General features: G+C 40.9%; 1 protein-coding gene across 2 annotated transcripts in view; it reads right to left on the reverse strand.

Moving 5' to 3' along the window:
- Window positions 1-20941, reverse strand: part of LOC145994371 (uncharacterized) — a 947129-nt gene that overhangs the window by 97622 nt on the left and 828566 nt on the right. For both annotated transcript variants that reach the window (XM_083130485.1, XM_083130492.1), the window contains exon 9: window positions 4477-4645. In XM_083130485.1, the coding sequence (XP_082986611.1) occupies window positions 4477-4645 (169 nt within the window). The remainder of the gene's footprint in view (window positions 1-4476; window positions 4646-20941) is intronic.

Raw genomic sequence — 20941 nt, forward strand, 5'->3', positions numbered from 1 at the left:
TTGAGATTTCAGCCTGTATATGGGACTGTAGGTCACCCACCATCGTGAGGAATTTGGAAGCTACGAATGATTAACGTAACCCGCTTATGGAACCACACAACAATGACTGGGGGTTCATCATGCTGACCAGTGACGTATAATCTGGGTCATCTAGGTAATCGCAGATGACCCGGCTGTATTTTTTTTCAATACACACACACATGCACGCACACACACACACACACGCGCGCGCGCACACACACACACACACACACACACACACACACACACACACACACACACACACACACACACACACACACACACACACACACACACACACACACACACACACACACACACACACACACACACACACACACACACACACACACACACACACACACACACACACACACACACACACTTACTTCTTCGCAATATTCTTCCAAACCAATTTCGATGCATACATTTCTTTGCTTCAAGCGCATGCGAATGCTTCCAACCGTTTGCGCTGATGTCCGGGAACCTTTCTCCAGCCTGTAGAATGACTTCAGGGAATCTCACCCTATCGTCATTCCTCCCGCTTCCCTTACAACCCTTGCCGACGAGGGAGGAGAGAGGAAAGAGGGGGAGGAAACACTGCTTCTTAGGCGCAGTGATTCCTTGCCCAGGGTAACCTCCTTCTTGTGAGAGTCCACCAGTCGCACTCTCAACCTTCAGAGACTTTTCCGTTCCCTCTGCTGAACTAGGGAAAACATACCCGATAGAGTGCGAAGAACAGGAAAATATGAATAACATGGGCAAAACAATTCTATGCTAATTTTCACTTTACATTTGCTTCTGTCTTGCTGATTTCTGTTACTTGAACATAAATTTATCAAAAGGAAAAAGCTTAAATATTGAAGATGAAGCAAACTAAATTAAAATTCAAAGCTTAAGCAATTAAAGCACCTATATGCTGACTCCCCCCATCCTTGTATTTACAAAAATAGTGATGGTTTCTCCTCTCTAATCTTCAAAAGCAGCGAGAATACATCTTTCACGGAACTGAATATTTTTTAAAGGGAAAGATATCAAAAATAAATTTTATATATATATATATTAGTTAATTTAATTTGCTATATTCCGCCTCTTTAGATTAATAGTGATGAAGATGAACGAATTAAACATAAAACAAAAAAACACACCAGGCACGTAGCCAGGTGGAGGACTCGGGGGGCTGAAACGTTTCCCCCGAAATCCTACAAATATCTAAATTTAAAAAGTGTATAGTGGTACTTAATTTTACTTCATTAGCAGGATTAAACACCTTGCATAATACATTGTAATAATCTGAGATTCATCTTCAGGACTTCTAACGCCACAGTTTCAACGGATTCGAACTTTTAAAACCTGTCATTTCGAGCTCGGAAAGGGATTTTTTTCTATCATTCATAGGGAATTTCATTCTGAGCCGGGAACACAACAACAGAAGTTTGGCACATGAAACTGAATGTATGTAGTCGTTGGCTTCGTGCTGTGCTTCGTGTTTATTATTTATTTAGGTGTTAGTGTTTGTCGTGATAGTGCTGTGTTAAAGGGTAATGGATGTGATACAAGATTTGCTGGTGAAACCTTTTGGAACAAGATCTTTTCAGGAGAAATTGCAAATTGTTAACACAGGTAGACCAGTGTCATCGCTTGAACTTATTTCTACACACAAAGACAAAAATCGGGAATATGTGAGGCCAGTGGCGTACGCAAGGGGGGTTACCGGGTTTAAACCCCCCCCTCGAGCTTTTGAAATATTATGGAAAATGCTGTAGAAAAAAAATAAAAATGGCTAATTTATCACAGTCAAAGATCTGCGACAGCAATAATAATAATAAAAAAATAATAATAATAATTTGAATTATTATTCCCATGCAGCATGAAGAAAAACACAACATTCCAAACACAATCTAAGCGGCCGCAAAGTTCAATTTTGCAATTTTTTTTTTTGCAAAAAGTCGCGCAGTAACTCTCGCGAGAAGTGTGAAAATACCTTGCTTCGTCCTTATTGCAAACGTTCTTCCCGGTACTGATTTCACATCCCCTTGTGAACACTCAAGTGATGCTGAGTCTACATCCACATCATTAAATAATGTTGAAGAAGTCCTTTGTGAATCACCTAGAAGTGATAAATGTGTTGGAATGTCTAAAAACTTACTTTTCAACGAAAATATAGACTCAGTGGAATTTAGCAACATGTATTCTCGCGCTTCATCATCATCCTGGGTGAGTTCCATAGGAAAAGGTAATGTAAATTCCCCCCTGCATATAGCACCGTGCCATGAAGGCACACATAGTGGTGTGGTGGGCCCCAAAGATTCTTGATTATTTTGCAGGTGATGTGATCAGCACCATGCTCCGGCAGCCTTCATCCCCCAAGGTTGCTCTCAGGTACCCATTACTACGAGGCTGGGTGCGGAGACAAGGCTGGATAAATTCCAACCAATTCCGGGAATCGAACCCGGATATCCCACGAAGTTGTCAGACTAGACCGGCGCGGCTCCTTGAATGAGTTTCATATTTCGATTATTTCAATAAATTTAATATATTTGCTTGTTTTTATGAATTTTCTTCACACTTAAAATGTCTCACTTATCATATACAAATAACCGTTGACTAGCAGTGGCGTACGCAAGGGGGGTGTTAGGGGGTTTAATCCCCCCCCTTGAGCTTGTGGGAAAAAATTAAATGGCCAATTTTTCACAGTCAAACATCTGGGACAATAATATTACTATTACTATTTCTACTAATACTACTACTACTAATAATAATAAAATAAAATTTGAATTATTATTTCCATGCAGCATGGAGAAAAGCAGAGCATTCCAAACACATGCGTCTTTCAGAGTGATGCCTTGAAAATAAACACGAGGTTAGGTTAGGGTAACTATGATTTAAAAGAGAAAAAAAGTTGTTTTGTATCTCAGTTGTGACAATGTTCAACACACTGGCGTACGCAGGATTATCGTGGACATTTATGCGGGAAAAAGCCCGGAAAATTCCACCAATTTCGGGAATCGAATCCGGATCTCCCGCGTGATTGTCACTTGTCAGACGCTCTACCGACCAGATCACCTTAGCTCCTTGGATGAGTTCCATACTTTGATTTTTTCAATTTATTTTAATATATTTTCTTGTATTTATGGATCTTCTTCACCCTTGAAATGTCTCACCTCGTTGACCAGACAATTATTTCGTAACAAAGAAACAAAAAAATGCTCCCAGGATTTGATAAAAATCGAATGACTAGAAAGTAATTTCGTTATATTGTTTTCATAAATACTATATTTATGTAGATCTCCGTGGTGGTATTAGTACTATTTTTAGTATTAATTCAGCTAATTAATTAATTATAGTATTATTAATTAATTGTGATTATTATTATTTAATTAAAGTATAATAAAACAATGGTATGTGAATTTGGAAAAAGTTTTAGAAATAACACCCCCCTTGATGAAATCCTGCGTACGCTACTGTTGACTAGACAATTATTTTGAAACAAAAGAAATGTAATTTTGTTCTATTTCTTTCATAAATAGCAGCTGCATTAGTAGTAATTAAACTAATTAATTAATTAATTATAAGAATTATTAATTAGTTTATTATTATTATTATTATTAATTAAAGTATAATAAAACAATGGTAATGTGAATTTGTAGAAAGTTTTCGAAATAACACCCCCCTTGATGAAATCCTGCGTACGCTACTGTGTGAGGCATTTTCGCAAGCAAATTATGACAAAACACCATGGTTGACAGGAAGTATAAGTGCTAATAAGCTTTGCTTTTTTGTTGGCCGTGCTTAACTTTTCGGGGCTGAAAAAAATGTATGGATGCGTGGCGGATACTGTAATCTTTGCAACGCTTGTGCCAAACATGAAAAATCCAAGTCACATGACTTCCTTTGTTAAGCTGCAATCTTTTGCACAGACATGTATTGACGTGCAACTGGACAAACAGCGTGCTTTGGATGTGGTACGGCACAAGTAATCGGGTCCTAGAGTAAGTTGAATTTTGCACTTAAATTAATATTGCATGTTTTTATTTCACTAGTGCACGTCTTTCATTTTATATTTAACAGGTTGTTTTTTTATAGATTTATAATACTGTCTTGTTTTATTATTTGAAATTCTACACATATATTAAACTGCAATAACGAGAATTAATTGATTGTGGTCGTAGCAATAAGACAAACATTCCGACACAATATTCCTAAATCCAATATGGATCCTGACATAAATTGCACGGAAACTTTTGGAGTTTGAGGATCAAGGGTCGGAGATTACCCACTCGTTAGAACCAGCATACGCCACTGATGCTGACCACACGTCACCCCATAACTGGTTGGATGATTTCCCACCTTGGCAAATGGGAGAGGTTGCCAGCTTCTTCTTCCTTTTTATATATATAATAAAGAAAAATGGACATGCATGTAAACTACTGTTCTGAATTGCATTTTCCTTACCTTGATAAGCAGCGTCGGATGTGTTTTGAAGGAGAAGTGAGCAGTGTCCACAGAGTTGTTGAACTTTCCAAGTGACCCGTTGCTTACAACACCGTGGATGTTGTTGTACAGATTGTCTTTCTCCTTTGTGGCAGTGAAAAAATGGAAGTTAATTTCCCCGCTACTGGAACTGAAAGGCAAGAAAGAACAATAATGTTAATATGTTGCATAAAAAAATATGCAAAACAAACTTTTAAGACATGTAAAGTACACTACATGTAGGATGCTGTTAAAACTATTTCATCGAAACAGACTACAAGGTCATGTTATTATTATGTAGTGAAGAGTGGCTCGTGTTATTGAGCTTGAAAGTCAGTTGGGTCAGGGAGACACTTGTCCCCCGCGCGATTAACGGCGTTATGAGTGCACCAAAGCGTCCGCGACTGTGTAATGACTCTCTTATTTTGGACGTATTGCTTGGTGAGAGTTCTGATGAGGACAATGTTGTGGAGAATGATAGTGACGATGGTGAAGAGGTCCATTTAGATGTCCAGGACAATCTTTCTGACACCGAAGAAGCAGATGAGCCGCAAAACGACCAAGTGGAAAATGCCGAAAATGACCTGGTGCAGAATGCGAAAGAATAATCCAGTGAAGAAGAGGACATCCCATTTGGAAATTTATACATGGTAAGAGACAAGTTTAGAAATGTAATGATGTGGAAAAACATTCCCCTCAGCCTAGAAATGTACGAACCAGAGCTGGCAACATTATTTTGCGGCTCCCAGGACCAACTGGACAGGGTAGGGAAGCACGCAGTGCATTTGATTGCTTTGTACTTTTTATGGACGATAATGTTATTAGAACTATAGTTACATCAACCAATATTTTTATATTGACCATATAAAAGAGCATTTTAGCCGAGACAGGGACGCCAAACACACGAATGTTATTGAGATTCGTGCTTTCATAGGCATTTTGCTACTGACCGGCTGTTTGGGCAGCAACAGGAAAAAAAAACTAAGCAGGTGTGCGACAACTCTACCGGAACTGGTGTGGAAGTCTGTTATCTTGCCATGAGTGAGAATAGATTTCATTTTCTAGTGCGACGTCTTAGTTTTGATGACATCAGAGAACGTCAGCAGCGAAGATAAACTGATCGGCTTGCACCTTTCAGAGAAGTCCTAGAACTTGTGGTGCAAATCTTTAAACGATATTTTACTCTGAGTGAGTACTGCACTGTGGGTGAGCAATTAGTTGCATTTCGTGGCAAATGTCCTTTTAAAATATACATGCCAAAAAACCGGCAAGGTATGGTGTGAAGATATATGCCCTTGTGTGTGCAAGATCAGTGTATGCCATGAACTTAGAGGTTCACGCTGGAACACAGCCAAATGGACCTTACAAACTATCAAACTCATCGGAAGAAGTAACTCTTCGAATGGTGGAGCCAATCGTCGATACTAACCGCAACATCACAACCGAAAACTGGTTTACGTCGATTCCACTGGCAGAAAAACTATTGGAAGAAGAAAAAACCTCACTTTGGTCGGAACTGTAAGATCTAACAGGACTGGGGTTCCTCAAGAACTAAAATCAAGTCGTGATAGGGAAGTTACCTCATCTCTCTTTGCATTTCACAAGAATAAGACTCTTGTATCTTAAGCCTGAATCACACGGAACTGAATATCCAGTAGCAATGCTCTAGTTGACGCTGGACTGGCTATCCATTTGCTAGTTTTCGCCTCACGCGGTACTTGTTATACCGTACTTGTCGATAGTCTTTCGTTCCCATAATGGCGGCCGCGCGAGATGTAAACAACGTATCACTTCACACTTTTGAAATACGATAACTATTCAACCGAGAGGAATATCGCTTCGTATTAAATGGTTTTAGGTAGAGAAGAACGGCGCTGATAAAATACATACTTTACAACGTTCGTGAACGAGTCGTTCAAAAGTAACGACTCTCTCTTGTGAGCGGTGAACGACTCGTTCACCAGAATTGAACGACACGTTCAAAGAGTCGTATGTGTGCCACGACTCCTCCGCCCGCCAAGCAACTATTATTCCCTCTCGTTTCCACGAATTTTGCGAGGAAGGCGCATGCGCAATTTTTGAAAGAAAGCAAGTGGATTCTCCAGGCAGCAAATGGGGACTGGAGAGGAGGGGGGGTCCTCTCTGTTCCTTTTCCCTACCCCTAGTTGAGTGAAGCTGGCTGAAACGTGCAGTGTACGATGAGAGGGGAAAGAGTCGTTAAAGTGTGCCACGACTCTTTGAACGAAGGAAGGAGTCGACTCGCGAGCTCGCGAGTGTTGTTTGCAGAAAGAGAGCGCGCAACCCCAGGCCATGACGGGCAACGAAGAACAGCCAACAAATTTGTCCTGTAGTTTCAAGTTCGGCCAAACCATTGTGTTTCTTCGCCGGAAGTCAAGCCCCTGGAAGCCTATACCCAGTTATGATGTCCAGACAAAATTAACGCTAAAATTACAAGAAATTAAATGTTAGTAAAAAATATTAGGGGAGTCTTGTGAAAATTTTGGGAAGGTGTTAGGCAGAGACCTCTTGATTACAATATTCCGATTAGCCTATTTTGAGTTGTTATTATTTAAGTCCACTTTATGTGCCGATAGGTAGGTAGGTCGGGACTGGACCTACAGTTTAAAGTGGAAATCCGAACCTCCACTTTGTATTGAACACTAGACCATTGCAAAAAAAAAATTTTTCGAAAGTTTCTTGTGCACCCCTGCCATATTGTTACTATTATTGAAACATAATCGCCTGCAAATTTTCAGGTCTGTAGGCCATGTTTTGACCCCCGCTCACCTCAAAAATAGTTGTCTGATCTGTTGTTTGTAATTTTATATACTTTGTTCATTTTACGGACATTGACAACATGGCAACAAGTTGTAACCTATTATATTTTTCTTTTATAGGTTGTAACCAAGGCATAAATGAGTGTAAATATGGGAAAAGAACCACCTCATGAAGCAGTTCCTTCAATTTCATCCACACCAAACCGCCCGGTTAAGTAATTTACTGCAAGATTTGACCCCGAAAAAAGGATCTCAACTTCCCACCAATGGGGATGTGAGTAGTCCAATCAAGCCGGTTCAACGCCTTCTTTTGGGGCTCGGTGGGGCTTGCAGTGTTGCCAACCGCTTATTCGAAAAAATCACCAAGGTTTTTTTGGTCTAACCTAGCATAAAGCAAGGAGCTGGCAATCTTGCTTGAGAGTTCACAAACCGGAAGTGGGGCTCAGTGAGGCTCGGTGGAGCTCGCCACACACACACACACACTCACTTTCTCTCCACGTTCCGCGCCTTATTTATTGCGCTGACGATGTTTCACAGCGTAGAAAACAACACCAAAACATCAAAAAACTTATTTTGATTATTTGGAACTCGCCAAAACCTCAAAAAACTTATTTTTATTAATTGAGGTTCACCAAAACCTCAAAAACTCCTATTTTCTCTCCATGTTCAGCGCTTTTATTTATTGCGCTGACACAACGTGATGAGTAAATAATGCAGTTTCTCATCCTTGAAGGTTGAATGCACCTTATTGTAATTTTCCAAGTCCCGGTCAAATGTTTGTAGATCGTGACCTTTGTAAACCTACCTCTCGGGAACGATGTGCCACACACACACACACTCACTTTCTCTCCACGTTCCGCGCCTCATTTATTGCGCTGACTCGAAGATGTATGCCATGAGAACAGAGAGTAGCGTCACGAAGAAAGCAAAAGGTGTGGGCAAGAATACGGTGGAGAACAAACTCACCTTCTACGATTACATCGATTGCCTTTACTCACAATCGACGATACTAAGTATAGAACAAAGAATCCAAAGTGTAGACCATGTGATTACAACAAACGAAGTTAGGAAAGTAGCATTAGATCCGCATGACGATAAAAGATGTATTTTGTCTTGTGGAATCCACACGTTGCCTTGGGGACACTATTGTTTAGAAATCAGTAAAAATTGTAGGCAATGCAAATGAAAAAAAACATTAACTGTCTCACATACACAATAAATAACTAGCAAGGACAATGAATTTCTTTGGTTTCCGAAAGCAAACAATGGAGACTGTACACCGCACGGCAGATCATGAATTTCTACCTTCCATGTTATCTAAACTCAACGGCCTGTTGATCAATCAATTTTCGGAACGCTGCTCTTCTTGCTGGAACAGTGACGATTTCGGATTCGCGACGATCGACATGACGAGGAAACCCAACGACGGAAAATACAGAAACAAAATCAACGACTTTCTAAACGTTGCAACGTTGTGAGAAACGTTTCTCACAACGTTGCAACGTTTAGAAAGTCGTTGATTTTGTTTCTGTATTTTTCGTCGTTGGGTTTCCTCGTCATGCCGATCGTCGCGAATCCGAAATCGTCACTGTTCCAGCAAGAAGAGCAGCGTTCCGAAAATTGATTGATCAACAGGCCGTTGAGTTTAGATAACATGGAAGGTAGAAATTCATGATCTGCCGTGCGGTGTACAGTCTCCATTGTTTGCTTTCGGAAACCAAAGAAATTCATTGTCCTTGCTAGTTATTTATTGTGTATGTGAGACAGTTAATGTTTTTTTTCATTTGCATTGCCTACAATTTTTACTGATTTCTAAACAATAGTGTCCCCAAGGCAACGTGTGGATTCCACAAGACAAAATACATCTTTTATCGTCATGCGGATCTAATGCTACTTTCCTAACTTCGTTTGTTGTAATCACATGGTCTACACTTTGGATTCTTTGTTCTATACTTAGTATCGTCGATTGTGAGTAAAGGCAATCGATGTAATCGTAGAAGGTGAGTTTGTTCTCCACCGTATTCTTGCCCACACCTTTTGCTTTCTTCGTGACGCTACTCTCTGTTCTCATGGCATACATCTTCGAGTCAGCGCAATAAATGAGGCGCGGAACGTGGAGAGAAAGTGAGTGTGTGTGTGTGTGGCACATCGTTCCCGAGAGGTAGGTTTACAAAGGTCACGATCTACAAACATTTGACCGGGACTTGGAAAATTACAATAAGGTGCATTCAACCTTCAAGGATGAGAAACTGCATTATTTACTCATCACGTTGTGTCAGCGCAATAAATAAAAGCGCTGAACATGGAGAGAAAATAGGAGTTTTTGAGGTTTTGGTGAACCTCAATTAATAAAAATAAGTTTTTTGAGGTTTTGGCGAGTTCCAAATAATCAAAATAAGTTTTTTGATGTTTTGGTGTTGTTTTCTACGCTGTGAAACATCGTCAGCGCAATAAATAAGGCGCGGAACGTGGAGAGAAAGTGAGTGTGTGTGTGTGTGTGGCGAGCTCCACCGAGCCTCACTGAGCCCCACTTCCGGTTTGTGAACTCTCAAGCAAGATTGCCAGCTCCTTGCTTTATGCTAGGTTAGACCAAAAAAACCTTGGTGATTTTTTCGAATAAGCGGTTGGCAACACTGCAAGCCCCACCGAGCCCCAAAAGAAGGCGTTGAACCGGCTTGATTGGACTACTGATGTGCTTCGTTACTTTGTTTACTTTGTTTTTCTCAATCGTGGACCCATGCAGAAAGATAAAAGGGATGATGTTATAAAATTCGTTATCCTGAAGGCAGAAAAGTTCTGGGAGCTTTCTGGCATTCCAGTGAAGCCCGTCAGACCGGGAGGACATTCCAAAGCAAAACTCAATACATTAATTGTGCAATACGAAAATCTTCGGAAACATAAAACAAGGAAGAACTTTACAGCTGAGAGTGAAAGCTTTCTCAAATCTCTTCTTCTACTCTTTGACATAACACATGACAATGCTATTTCTATTATAGAACATGACAGATGTAGGACTAGAAAAATGATTCTGGAAGATGTGCAATTCTTAGAAAATCAAAGATCATGTCGAAAAATGGAGTTAGTGTTTTTGATAAGACATACTTTGCAGAAGTTATGAGGAAATTATCTCATAACGAAAAAGAAATTGAGCATGCAGCGAGGGAGAAGCGTCGCCAAGAAGAAGCTTCAACCAAGACAAACATAAACACAAGTACTAGCCTAGAATTTGATAAAGTTGGTAGCCTTGATTCAAGTGATTCGGATGGCTTTGATGCTGAACCTGATGCAATTGAAGATCCTGAGTTTGTATTTCCTTCAACTAGCAGTGGCGCAACAGGTACAGGTACAACACTTCGTAGAAAAAGTTCATCAATTGCTTTAAATCTACCAAGAAATCCATTTACAAGCAAAATCGTATCGACCATGGAAGACAGGCTTAATCTATCAGCTGGTCAACGAACAGCATTCAGCAAAAAAAAAGCAACTCTCCAAATTAAAAGCACATGGACAGCAGGTAAAGAAGTTAGGAAATCATTAGCGCAAGCAATTAAGATTACATTCACAGCACCGAAGCACTCAACACTACATTGGGATGGTAAGCTGGTTCCAGACTTCAAAAAAGAAAACAAAGAAAGACTAGCGATTTTGGTATCTGGTATGCCAGTCTGTGAAGAAGGCAATGTTCTTGGTATCCCTGTAATTACAAACACAACAGGTGAAGAACAAGCAAGCGCTATGTTTGCCCTAGCAAACGAGTGGGAGATTTCAGATAACGTGAGATCCCTTGTTTTTGACACTACAGCTTCAAACTCAGGATGGAAAATTGGAGCTTGTGTTAGGCTGGAAAACCTCTTTGACAAAAAGTTGTTTATGCTGGCTTGTCGGCATTACATATTTGAAAGAATTCTGAGTTCAGTTCGCAAAGAATTGTTTGGTGCAACATCAGGTCCTGAAAACACCAATTTCATTCAATTCAGAGACTCTATTTTGTCAAGTATTAACACAAAAGCTGGTTTTAACATCCTACAAATCAAAGACAGGAGTTTGAAACTCACTATGGAAAATTCTATACAATCACTGAAGAGAACACTTTCTACTTCAAATAGAAAGAACTTGATACCTCGCGCTGACTTTCGGGAGTGTGTTGAATTGATGTTGATACTTCTGGGTGACACACCTGAAAGAGGAATACACTGGCTGAAACCAGGAGCAGCGCATCAAGCTCGATGGATGCAATCCATTTTGTATCCTCCAAAGATGTTTGCTTTCAGTGCTCAAGCAGGATATGACAAGGACATGATTAGTAAACTGGAAGCACTATGCAAATTTAATGCACTATTCTACGTTGAAAACTGGCTCTCTTCATCCATTGGTGCCGATGCAGTGTATAATGATCTCAAGCTATGGCATGACTTGAACAAGTATTGCAAGCATGATCCTCAAGTTTCAAATGCAGCCATAAAAGCCATGGAAAGGCACTTCTGGTATTTAACAGAAGAATGTGCTGTGTTCTCTCTATTTTCAAACAGACTTTCCTCTTCAGAACGGCAGCAGATTGCTTGAACATTGCTTCGAATTCCTCGACCAAAAGAGTTTGAAAGGGGCCATCCAACGTTTCCTATTCTTAGCCACAGTACAAAACTATCATCCCTTATTGGGCCTAAATCCTGGTTCTTGTTTCACAGTATGGGAATTGGCGGCGACAGGCTAAGAAAACCTGTTAGTGAATGGCATAATGATCCCAATTACCAAGAAGCTGAGACATATGTGCGGCATGTCAAAGTGGTGAATGATCTGTCGAACAGGCTGTGAAACTAATCCAAGACTTCTCAACTAGTGTTACCAATGATGAAACACAAAAACAGTTCTTATTGCAAGTGATCGAATATCACCACAAAAAAATTCCCAACTTTCAAAAAGAGACATTAAAGAACTTAACAGCACTCTCCTCCACAAAACCATAAATCCAGTAAAGTGATTTCATATGATTGTGTGTACACTATTACCATACTTGTTAGTTACTATATATGGAGTTTGTCTTCTCTGTATAATAAACTGTCTTATATTGCAAACATTTTTGTCATGATTTTAGTGTAGGAAAACGATGATTAATAAACTAAATCAGTTAATCTTGCTGGGCGGGGGTCAAAACATCACCAAATGACCTAAAATTTGGTATGCATTCATATTTTGCCAGTAGAAACGACATAGGAGGGGTGCACCATATAATTTTTAAAAATATTTTTTTTCCATACCTACATGCAATGCCCTATTGAACACGGTACCCCTTGATTACCGGCGACGTTATCACTACGCCATCGGGGAGACCCGATTAGCCTATTGGAGCATAAAAGTGGACTTATAACAATTTTTGCCACGCAAACCATTTTAATGCATGACAGCGTTAACCACTATGCTATTAGGGTGAATCAGAAAAAAATGATGAAGTGACACTCAATTCCGGGATTCCTCTTAGCGCACTGTTCTAACCACTCCTCCACAGTAGCGACTGAAACTGTGGGAAGTGAATCAGTTTCACAAGTAGCAGGACATTACAAAATCGCAATGAAAACAGGGCCAACCCTTCCAAAGTTGGTGAGATGATGAGAGACACTCTGTGTAAAATCTACTGTCCGAGAATCTCGTCTCATTGGAGTAACGATACCGATTTATGCTTTAGAAATCGATAAGCGAACAAGACCAGACAGGTGTTTTTAACTTGAAATCAAATCGCGAACAAGATATGCATTCTCATTCACGAGTTGAAACGATGTGCCAAGTCATCTTGTCTCACCACGATACCCGATCGAGTTGCTCTTCAGCTTCGTGCACATGTAAACCTTTTAATTTACACATTCAATTTTATTTATCCAAGAAAACAAATCTGTTAACATGAGATTGAACAGAAGAAATAAGCTACTAGTTTCCCATTAAGGAACAAACAATTTTTAAAATGCTATAATTTCTTATAAATTAGCATGCAGTAATTATATTTTATAACTTATTAATTCAATTTTAATATTTTAACTGCCTAACACGCTTTGTTGTATTTTATGCATCTTTTATACCTAATTACTTAGTATTAACAGCGAGGATGAATGAATTTTACGCACAGATAGGCTAATTGGGACTGGATCTACAGTTTAAAGTGGGATCCACCAGGTATCGTTACAAGGCAACGACGGAGGATTAGAGTAATTGACAGGAGGTTAAATACAGATTACCACTCATCTCTGGGCTGGGGTTCGAACCCGGAACTTTCGGTGTCAATAGGCTTACTTTGAGGAGGGCGACACCACTTATCTGTCATTTCAAGCTGGCCAACATAGAAATCAAGAAACAAAGCACCATGTTTTATTTATGATATTCAGCCATCCTTTCATTCCTTGTTAAATCCTGGTAAGTAAATGGCTTCCTGTCTCGGATTCGATCCTCGGTGAAGGCATCTTGCCCAGTTATTTAGACCCCAGTTTAAAATGTAGCTTCAATCCCGATTAGACTATCTGAGCATAAAGTGAACTTTAAACATTGTCTGATAAAATAGTTTTCATAGGACGTGAAATATTTAATTAACATTAACGTGTAAATATTTTACTAATGAAAACAGCATTAAAGAATAAATATAGAAGTTTAATCATAAATTTGATCGTACATGATACTGCAAAAAAGCTTTTATTGAATGACTGCAGAATTAGGAACAACTACGTAAGATGGACATGGGTCATGTTCACGAGTGATATAAACAGCTGTTGGCCATCTGCGGTGAGCCTACGTGTTAAAGTGTTTTATTAGTAGAAAACAACATTAAAAAGAAATATATACGTATAATTTGGCCCGCTTTATAGAAATTCGATCATACATTATGATATTGGCAGAAACTTATATTGAATGACTGTAGAACAACAAACAGCTATCTGGGATGGACATGGACAATGTTCAAGAGCGATATAAATTTCTTAAACACAACTGTTAGCCATCCGCGGAGAGCGATCGGGTGGATCCCACTTTAAACTGTAGATCCAGTCTGCCGCCGCCGCGCCTTGTGTAAGAGAGCTTGCGACTCCGAGTCGTTAAGGTGCTCCATGACTCTTCGTGCCGTCTCGAGAGTCGTGAACGATGAGGGAGGAGAAGAGTCGCTAAGGCGAACGAGTCGTTAAGGTGCTCCATGACTCTTCGTGCCGTCTCGAGAGTCGTGAACGAACAGCGGGAGAAGAGTCGTGGCGCCGTGACTCTTCGAGCTGCCAGGAGAGTCGTGAACGAACGATGGGGAAAGAGTCGTGGGACTGTGCTGTGACTCTTCGTGCTGTTTAGAGTCGTGAACGAGCGATGCTCGTGGAAATGCAAGTATGTGTCACAGCGCAGATCTGGAGTGAATTTTGTTGACTCGCTTTCTCACATTTGTTGCGATATTAAAAACCAGTGATCGAATGTAAAAAAGGAAGAATATGTAAATGCACGTTGTTACTAATAAAAGGTTGATATAATTATATAGCATTTCTGTGCATGCTATCGTACTGCATAATTTGCATTATCCGCAGCATGAAATGCAAGCTGAAACAAAATACAAATATAGAAAATCTCACTCTGAGGCTGAGTAATGAAATCAAATATGTGCAATATATTTACTGTTTACACATATATGTATATCCACACACACACAGACTCGTATTTGTATTTTTCTTATTTTATGCCGCTTTTCTTCAAATTTTAAGTAATCGCGACGATGAGGATGATGCGTGATGATATAGATGAAGGGATACTCTTAAAGAATATCCTTGCCCAGACCGGGACTAGAACCCGGGAACTTCTGTGGCAAGATCAAATGTCGATTACTTCAGAATCTTGGCCATCTAGTCGGCTACACGCACACACACATACACAAAAATGCAATACAATTTATTAATCTTGAAGGACAGAGGCTGATACGTTGCGTTCGTTTATTTCTTCCCCCTCTTCAGGCATGTGTTTCGAGAAAAAGAAGCTTGACGACTCATTTGAACGACTCTTCTCAGTGAGCGAGCGCTCATGAGTCGACTCACACAAATGAACGGCTTGAACCCATCACTACTATACACGTATGGAAGAATATTTTAGCTTTTTCAATTGTAAACATGCTTTTCGTGCTATATGCACTCTGAAACCACAGACAAAAAAGGTTACTTTGCAAACTCCCAGATTATCTTCACATGGCCAAACTTTGCTCTGATTGGCTGTTCCACAGAATCTAGTCGAAGAAGTTAGTAGCAATCCTATTCCTCAAAACCAGTCAAGCAGTCAGCCAGGCGGCCATGATTTCTACCTAGAAAGTCAGTTCATCGCCAACTAGGGCATTCCAAATAGTTTCTAGTTCCGTGTGATAGGGGCTTTACTGTCCGAAGAAAAACAAAGCAGTACTATTGATATCAACCATGCATCATGATAATACAATTGACGCCGAAACCGGTGATCAACAGAAACCCGAAATCATTACGTTTTATAACAAAACAAAGGTCGGTGTAGATGTCCTTGACCAGATGTGTTCGAAATACAATGTATCTCGCAACACAAAATGTATTCTTCAATCTGGTGAACATATCAGGGATCAACGCCTCAATCATTTACAAGTTCAACAATGCTGCAGCTAAACCACCTGCAAGACGAGGATTCCTTCAAAGTTTGGCGTTGGAACTTATAAAACCTCTGATTGAAATTCGAATCCAGCTTCCTTTCATCCCTGTGCATCTGAAGAGAAGAGGAAAGGCCCTTCTTGGAATCACTGCTATCTGTGTGGGAGGGCGAGAGACAAAACGACCAGAAAACATTGTGAAAAATGTGGACGTCATATCTGTAGTGATCATTCATCAATTGTTTGTACTGAATGCTTGGAATAAGACTAAGGTAATACAGCCATTGCAACTGTAAAATATTGCCGACGTCTTAGTATTCTTATGTACCAATGTATTTCTGTAGTTTAACATCCATTTCTAGTGGCGTGCCCAGGTTTTTCGAAAGGGAGGGTTATGTACACTTTTTTCTTGGTAGTCAGCCCTCATTTTGTCATATTTTCCTACCTTCGACGTTATATTTTCCTACCTTCGACGTTCTTTTTTTAGGAATACTGTGCGAAAGGGGTGGGTTATAACCCACATCAACCCCCCCTGGGCACACCACTGTCCATTTCATTCTTGATATCCAAAAAGTGCAACAAAATAAGGACAATATAGGCCTAGTTATTACGTTGAAATTTTCAACCTACAATATGCGTAAAAATATATTACAAGTAACAAACATAACTATATTCTTTGTATATGTAAAATGCAGAGTACGCTTGAGCGATTTCTTTTGCCATGTAATAAAGGCCAAAATATGTTAATATATATTTTTATGGGTTCTCAATAAAGCTGTCTTTCAGATGAGCAAAGAGATTTACAATGTTACCCTGCATTAAAAGAAAAGGATAACAGTTCGTTATATCGGAGACACGTTTCTTCAAATTTACAGAAGAAACTACTTACGGAAATCAGTTTCTGTAGCATTGTCGAAGTTCTTCGAGGTATTTTCTTTCATCTTTCAATCTATTTCAGCCGGAAATCAATTCCCGTTGCTTCAATTTAAGAGAAAACGTAACCACGCCGTTTTTTAAACTATATGTTTGCCTAACCTAACCTTCTGTGAATGGTCCGTAGGGCTATCCGGGAATGGTTTTTGGGGCTATTCGTGGATGGTTATACGATCCAAAATGGTTTTTGGGGCTATGCGAGAATAATTTTTGGGGCTATCCGTGAATGGTTTGTGGGGCTCGCACCATGACGTGCGTTCCGTAACACTTCGAGAAATGGCTTATTTTAGTGTAAAAATGTTTCTAATCGTGTGAAAACCTTAATGGCACCTTCAAATATGTTCCGCAATACACAATTGGTAAATACGAACCTTACGAAACACAAAATATCCGATTTTAAAGTGTCTCCGATATAACGAACTGATACCAAAAAAGTTATAGTATAGTGGAACCACAAGCAAAAAAACGTGCGCAGAAGCACATCGCGCCGGCGGGTGCGGGAAAGGGCAGGGGGGAAGGAACATTCAGCCGGCTCACGTCAGCGTTGCCAGGCCTATTGATTTCTCGGGAGAATTCCTTAATAAACTATTGCTATGGAACCTCCAACGGCCAGCTCAAAAACATGTTTCCTGCTCATCTTACTTGAACATGGAGGGGAGATGTGGAGTGGAACTCCACTCAGCCGTCAAAAGTGCTGTTTGAACTGTGAAATTATGTCAAACGCTACTCAATTGTGCTAGGACATTATTTTATTACTTTTACTACATTTCTATTTTTAGATGGCTGTATTTTATCCCACCCTAAACTCTATTTCTATTTTGGTTATTTTAGGTCGCTTTTGTGCCTCTACGGGTAAGTACGACAATATGGATGAATGAAAAACTGATGAAATGGATGATGTGACACACACACAGTGAAACGTCCTTGCCTTACGAGGTAGAAACACTGACTTCGTTGCGTGGGCAAATTATGTTATACATGTATGAGTTTGTGGGTGTGTGTGTGTATTTCTAGCAGATGGGGAGGATGGGTGGTACCCTAGCATAAGCGTTGCTACCTTGAATTATTGAGGAAGACTTGCTGTCTAATTCACCAAATATATTTCACATACGTAATACATTTTCTCATTATGGTGTAGGACGCGTGCCCACCCCTATCGATAGCTGTACACCGAACAGAAGGCAAATTGATTTGTTATTGTTAGCATTCGACTTGAATTCGATTGTGGAAAATCGCCGACAACGAAAGGCGGCACGTTAGCTTCATCTGTGAACACAACTTTCTACCATTTCCTGTCATAAAAAATCCTCGCGATAATAGAGGCATCGCAAACCTCTTGTATCGGTGCTGAGAAAGGGCAAATTTGAGGTTGTTTTCCACGCACCCTCTAACCGGAAAATGCGGAAGAGATGAAAGAAGTTGGTCGGTTCCCTCGGGCGGTTTACTTTCTTTTGTTTGAAACATGTCCAGTCCTGAAATGGAGATGTTCGGTATATTTTCGCCAAACACAGGGTGCTGGGTTTAACACCATTGTTACAAAAGTATCTGTGACGTTTACACCGTAAACAATGCGCGCCACTCCCCTTGCCCACCCCCAGTGCCTACGAATAATGCCGCCCCTCCGCCCCCAAGAACGTCGTTCATCCGCTACTATTAGATCATCGGATTTTGTAGCAGATCTTCTGGTTTCCCAAGGAACAATCTCCCGAATTTTTCAAATCTGACCTGGCAACACTGCCCCGAACACCGATAACGGCAGGGAAGTTGCGCGAACGCTTTGGACGGAAGGTTTTTTTCCTTGTGGTCGAGCTATAGCCTAAAGTTTAAGATACTCTACGTGATCAGAAGTATTCGGACACCCACCTGAAAATAAAGTACAAGTTTGGGCAACCCTTCATCGGGAACACTGTCAGTCAATACAGTGTTGGCCCACCCTTAGCCTTGATGACAGCGTTCACTCTCTCAGGCATACTTTCAATCAGGTGCCGGAACGTTTCCTGAGGAATGGCAGCCCATTCCTCGCAGAGCGCCAAAATGAGAAGAGGTATTGATATGGATCGGTGCGGTCTAGCACGAAGTCGGCTTTCCGAAACATCCCAGAGATGTTCTATGGGATTCAAAACAGGACTCTGCGCAGGCCAGTCCATTAGTGGGACGTTGTTGTCGTCAAACCACTCCCCCACAAGCCCTGCAGTATGGACGGGTGCTCGGTCGTGTTGAAAGACACAATGGTCATCCCCGAATTGGTCTTCGACGGTAGGCAGCATGAAAGCTGTTAAAATGTCAACGTAAGCTTGTGCCGTGACATTGCCATGTAAAGCAACAAGGGGGCCAAGCCCCCTCCAGGAGAAACATGACCACACTGTAACCCCGCCATCTCCGAATTTCACTGTCGGCACTATACAGGCTGGTGGATGTCGTTCACGAGGCATTCGCCAAATCCACACCCTACCACGGTTTTCCACTGTTCTATGGTCCAGTTTCGACGCTCCTTGCACCACACGAGACGGCGTTTGGCATTTGTCTGTGTGATATTTGACTTATGGGCAGCTGCTCGGCCATGGAAACCAATTTGCCGCACCTTGCGCCAAACAGTAATGGTGCTAGGAGTAGATCCTGATGCAGTTCGCAATTCATGTGTGATGGTGGCGGTGGATGATTGACGATAATGCTGCACGATCCTCTTCAACACTCGATGGACTCTGGAGGTCAACATGGGAGGTTGGCCTGCACGCTTTTGGGTTGTACACATCCCTTCACTATAACATCGGAAACAGTGTACAGAGGGATGTTTAGGAGGGTGGAAATCTCACACACAGACTTCCTACACAAGTGGCACCCAACCAACTGACCACGTTGAAAGTCTGTGAGTTCCTCAGACCATCCCATACTGCTGTCGCAAACTGTCGCTGACTATGTGTTTCACACGGTAGATGGCAGTACTGTGTCGCCCTCTATGATAAATACACGTTTCGTGGTGTGTCCGGATACTTTTGATCACAGAGTATTCCATGTTGGTGGTTTTGTCAATCGCCATAACTGTCATTATTGGGCTCCCGGCACAGAGCATGCAGACGTGAGGATTGTAAAAAAAATCCAATTCAGGCATTCGGTGGTGTGATGTACCTCAAATGTCGGTGCTTACATTGAATTCTAAATGGCAAGGACCATGATACATTTCAGCAGTGGAACGAGTCTTCCAACACCACCACCACGGTGAAAAATGTGGGACATAAATTTGGATCACCCTATATGCTATAATCTGTGCCAAACTGCTTCTCGTTTCCTTTCGCCGTTTCGCTGCGCTTCACGAGGTCCCAGAGCCTTGGTTTTGCGGTTTCGACATATCGACATTTCCGAAACCCATTCCAGCAAAGTAAATACAAGGCCGCGCTAGTTTCAAAAACAGCACACTTCGACCAAAATCCTACACAAAAGTCAGGAAGCCAAAGAAAGACCTCTGCAGGAAATATTCTGCTCCGTTAGGTTGAGGAGAGGTTTAACTTTCCGTGGCGTTGCTGCGACCGGGTGCTTACTGGACTGTCTACATCACTTTTTACACTCGAATATCAAACTCCCCCTCCCTTCCCTAACGCAGGCTGATTTTCCTTCCTGAAATTGGAACGATGCCATTCGAGGGTTGGGTTAACCTGCTGCAGTCAACAGGTGAGGATCTCTGCAACTGCTTTACCTATCTTTTGTGTTCGGAAACCTTCAGGGAAGGCAAGTTTATCGCCGATAAAACGTAAGAGTTTCCAAACACTTATAGTCCTGAGTGGTTCACTGGGTCATATAATTTATCGACTTGTTCGCAGTAGCAAGGTTGTGGGTGCACGGTATACCTTTTATCTTTGCGATATTTGACTGCATTCTCCGATACGAGGCTATTGAGACGATTGGAAAGCAAATGCTGACGGAAAAAAAATAGTTCAAATTTTCACCACCAGGTGGAAATGTGGCGGGGAAATCTGGTACACAGTGAAAATCATCTCGGAAAAGCTGACACTGTCTTAAGCTTCCAGAGGGTCATTGACGTTGACGGCGCGCATATTGAAGATTGATGCACTGGCATAAACTAAAAACAAAGTTTGTTGTTACTTCAGCTTCTCATTAAAGTAGGGGAACTTTAATT

This window comes from Lepisma saccharinum, chromosome 1 (genome assembly GCF_977018435.1).
Source record: "Lepisma saccharinum chromosome 1, izLepSacc3.1, whole genome shotgun sequence".
Classification (NCBI taxonomy): domain Eukaryota; kingdom Metazoa; phylum Arthropoda; class Insecta; order Zygentoma; family Lepismatidae; genus Lepisma; species Lepisma saccharinum.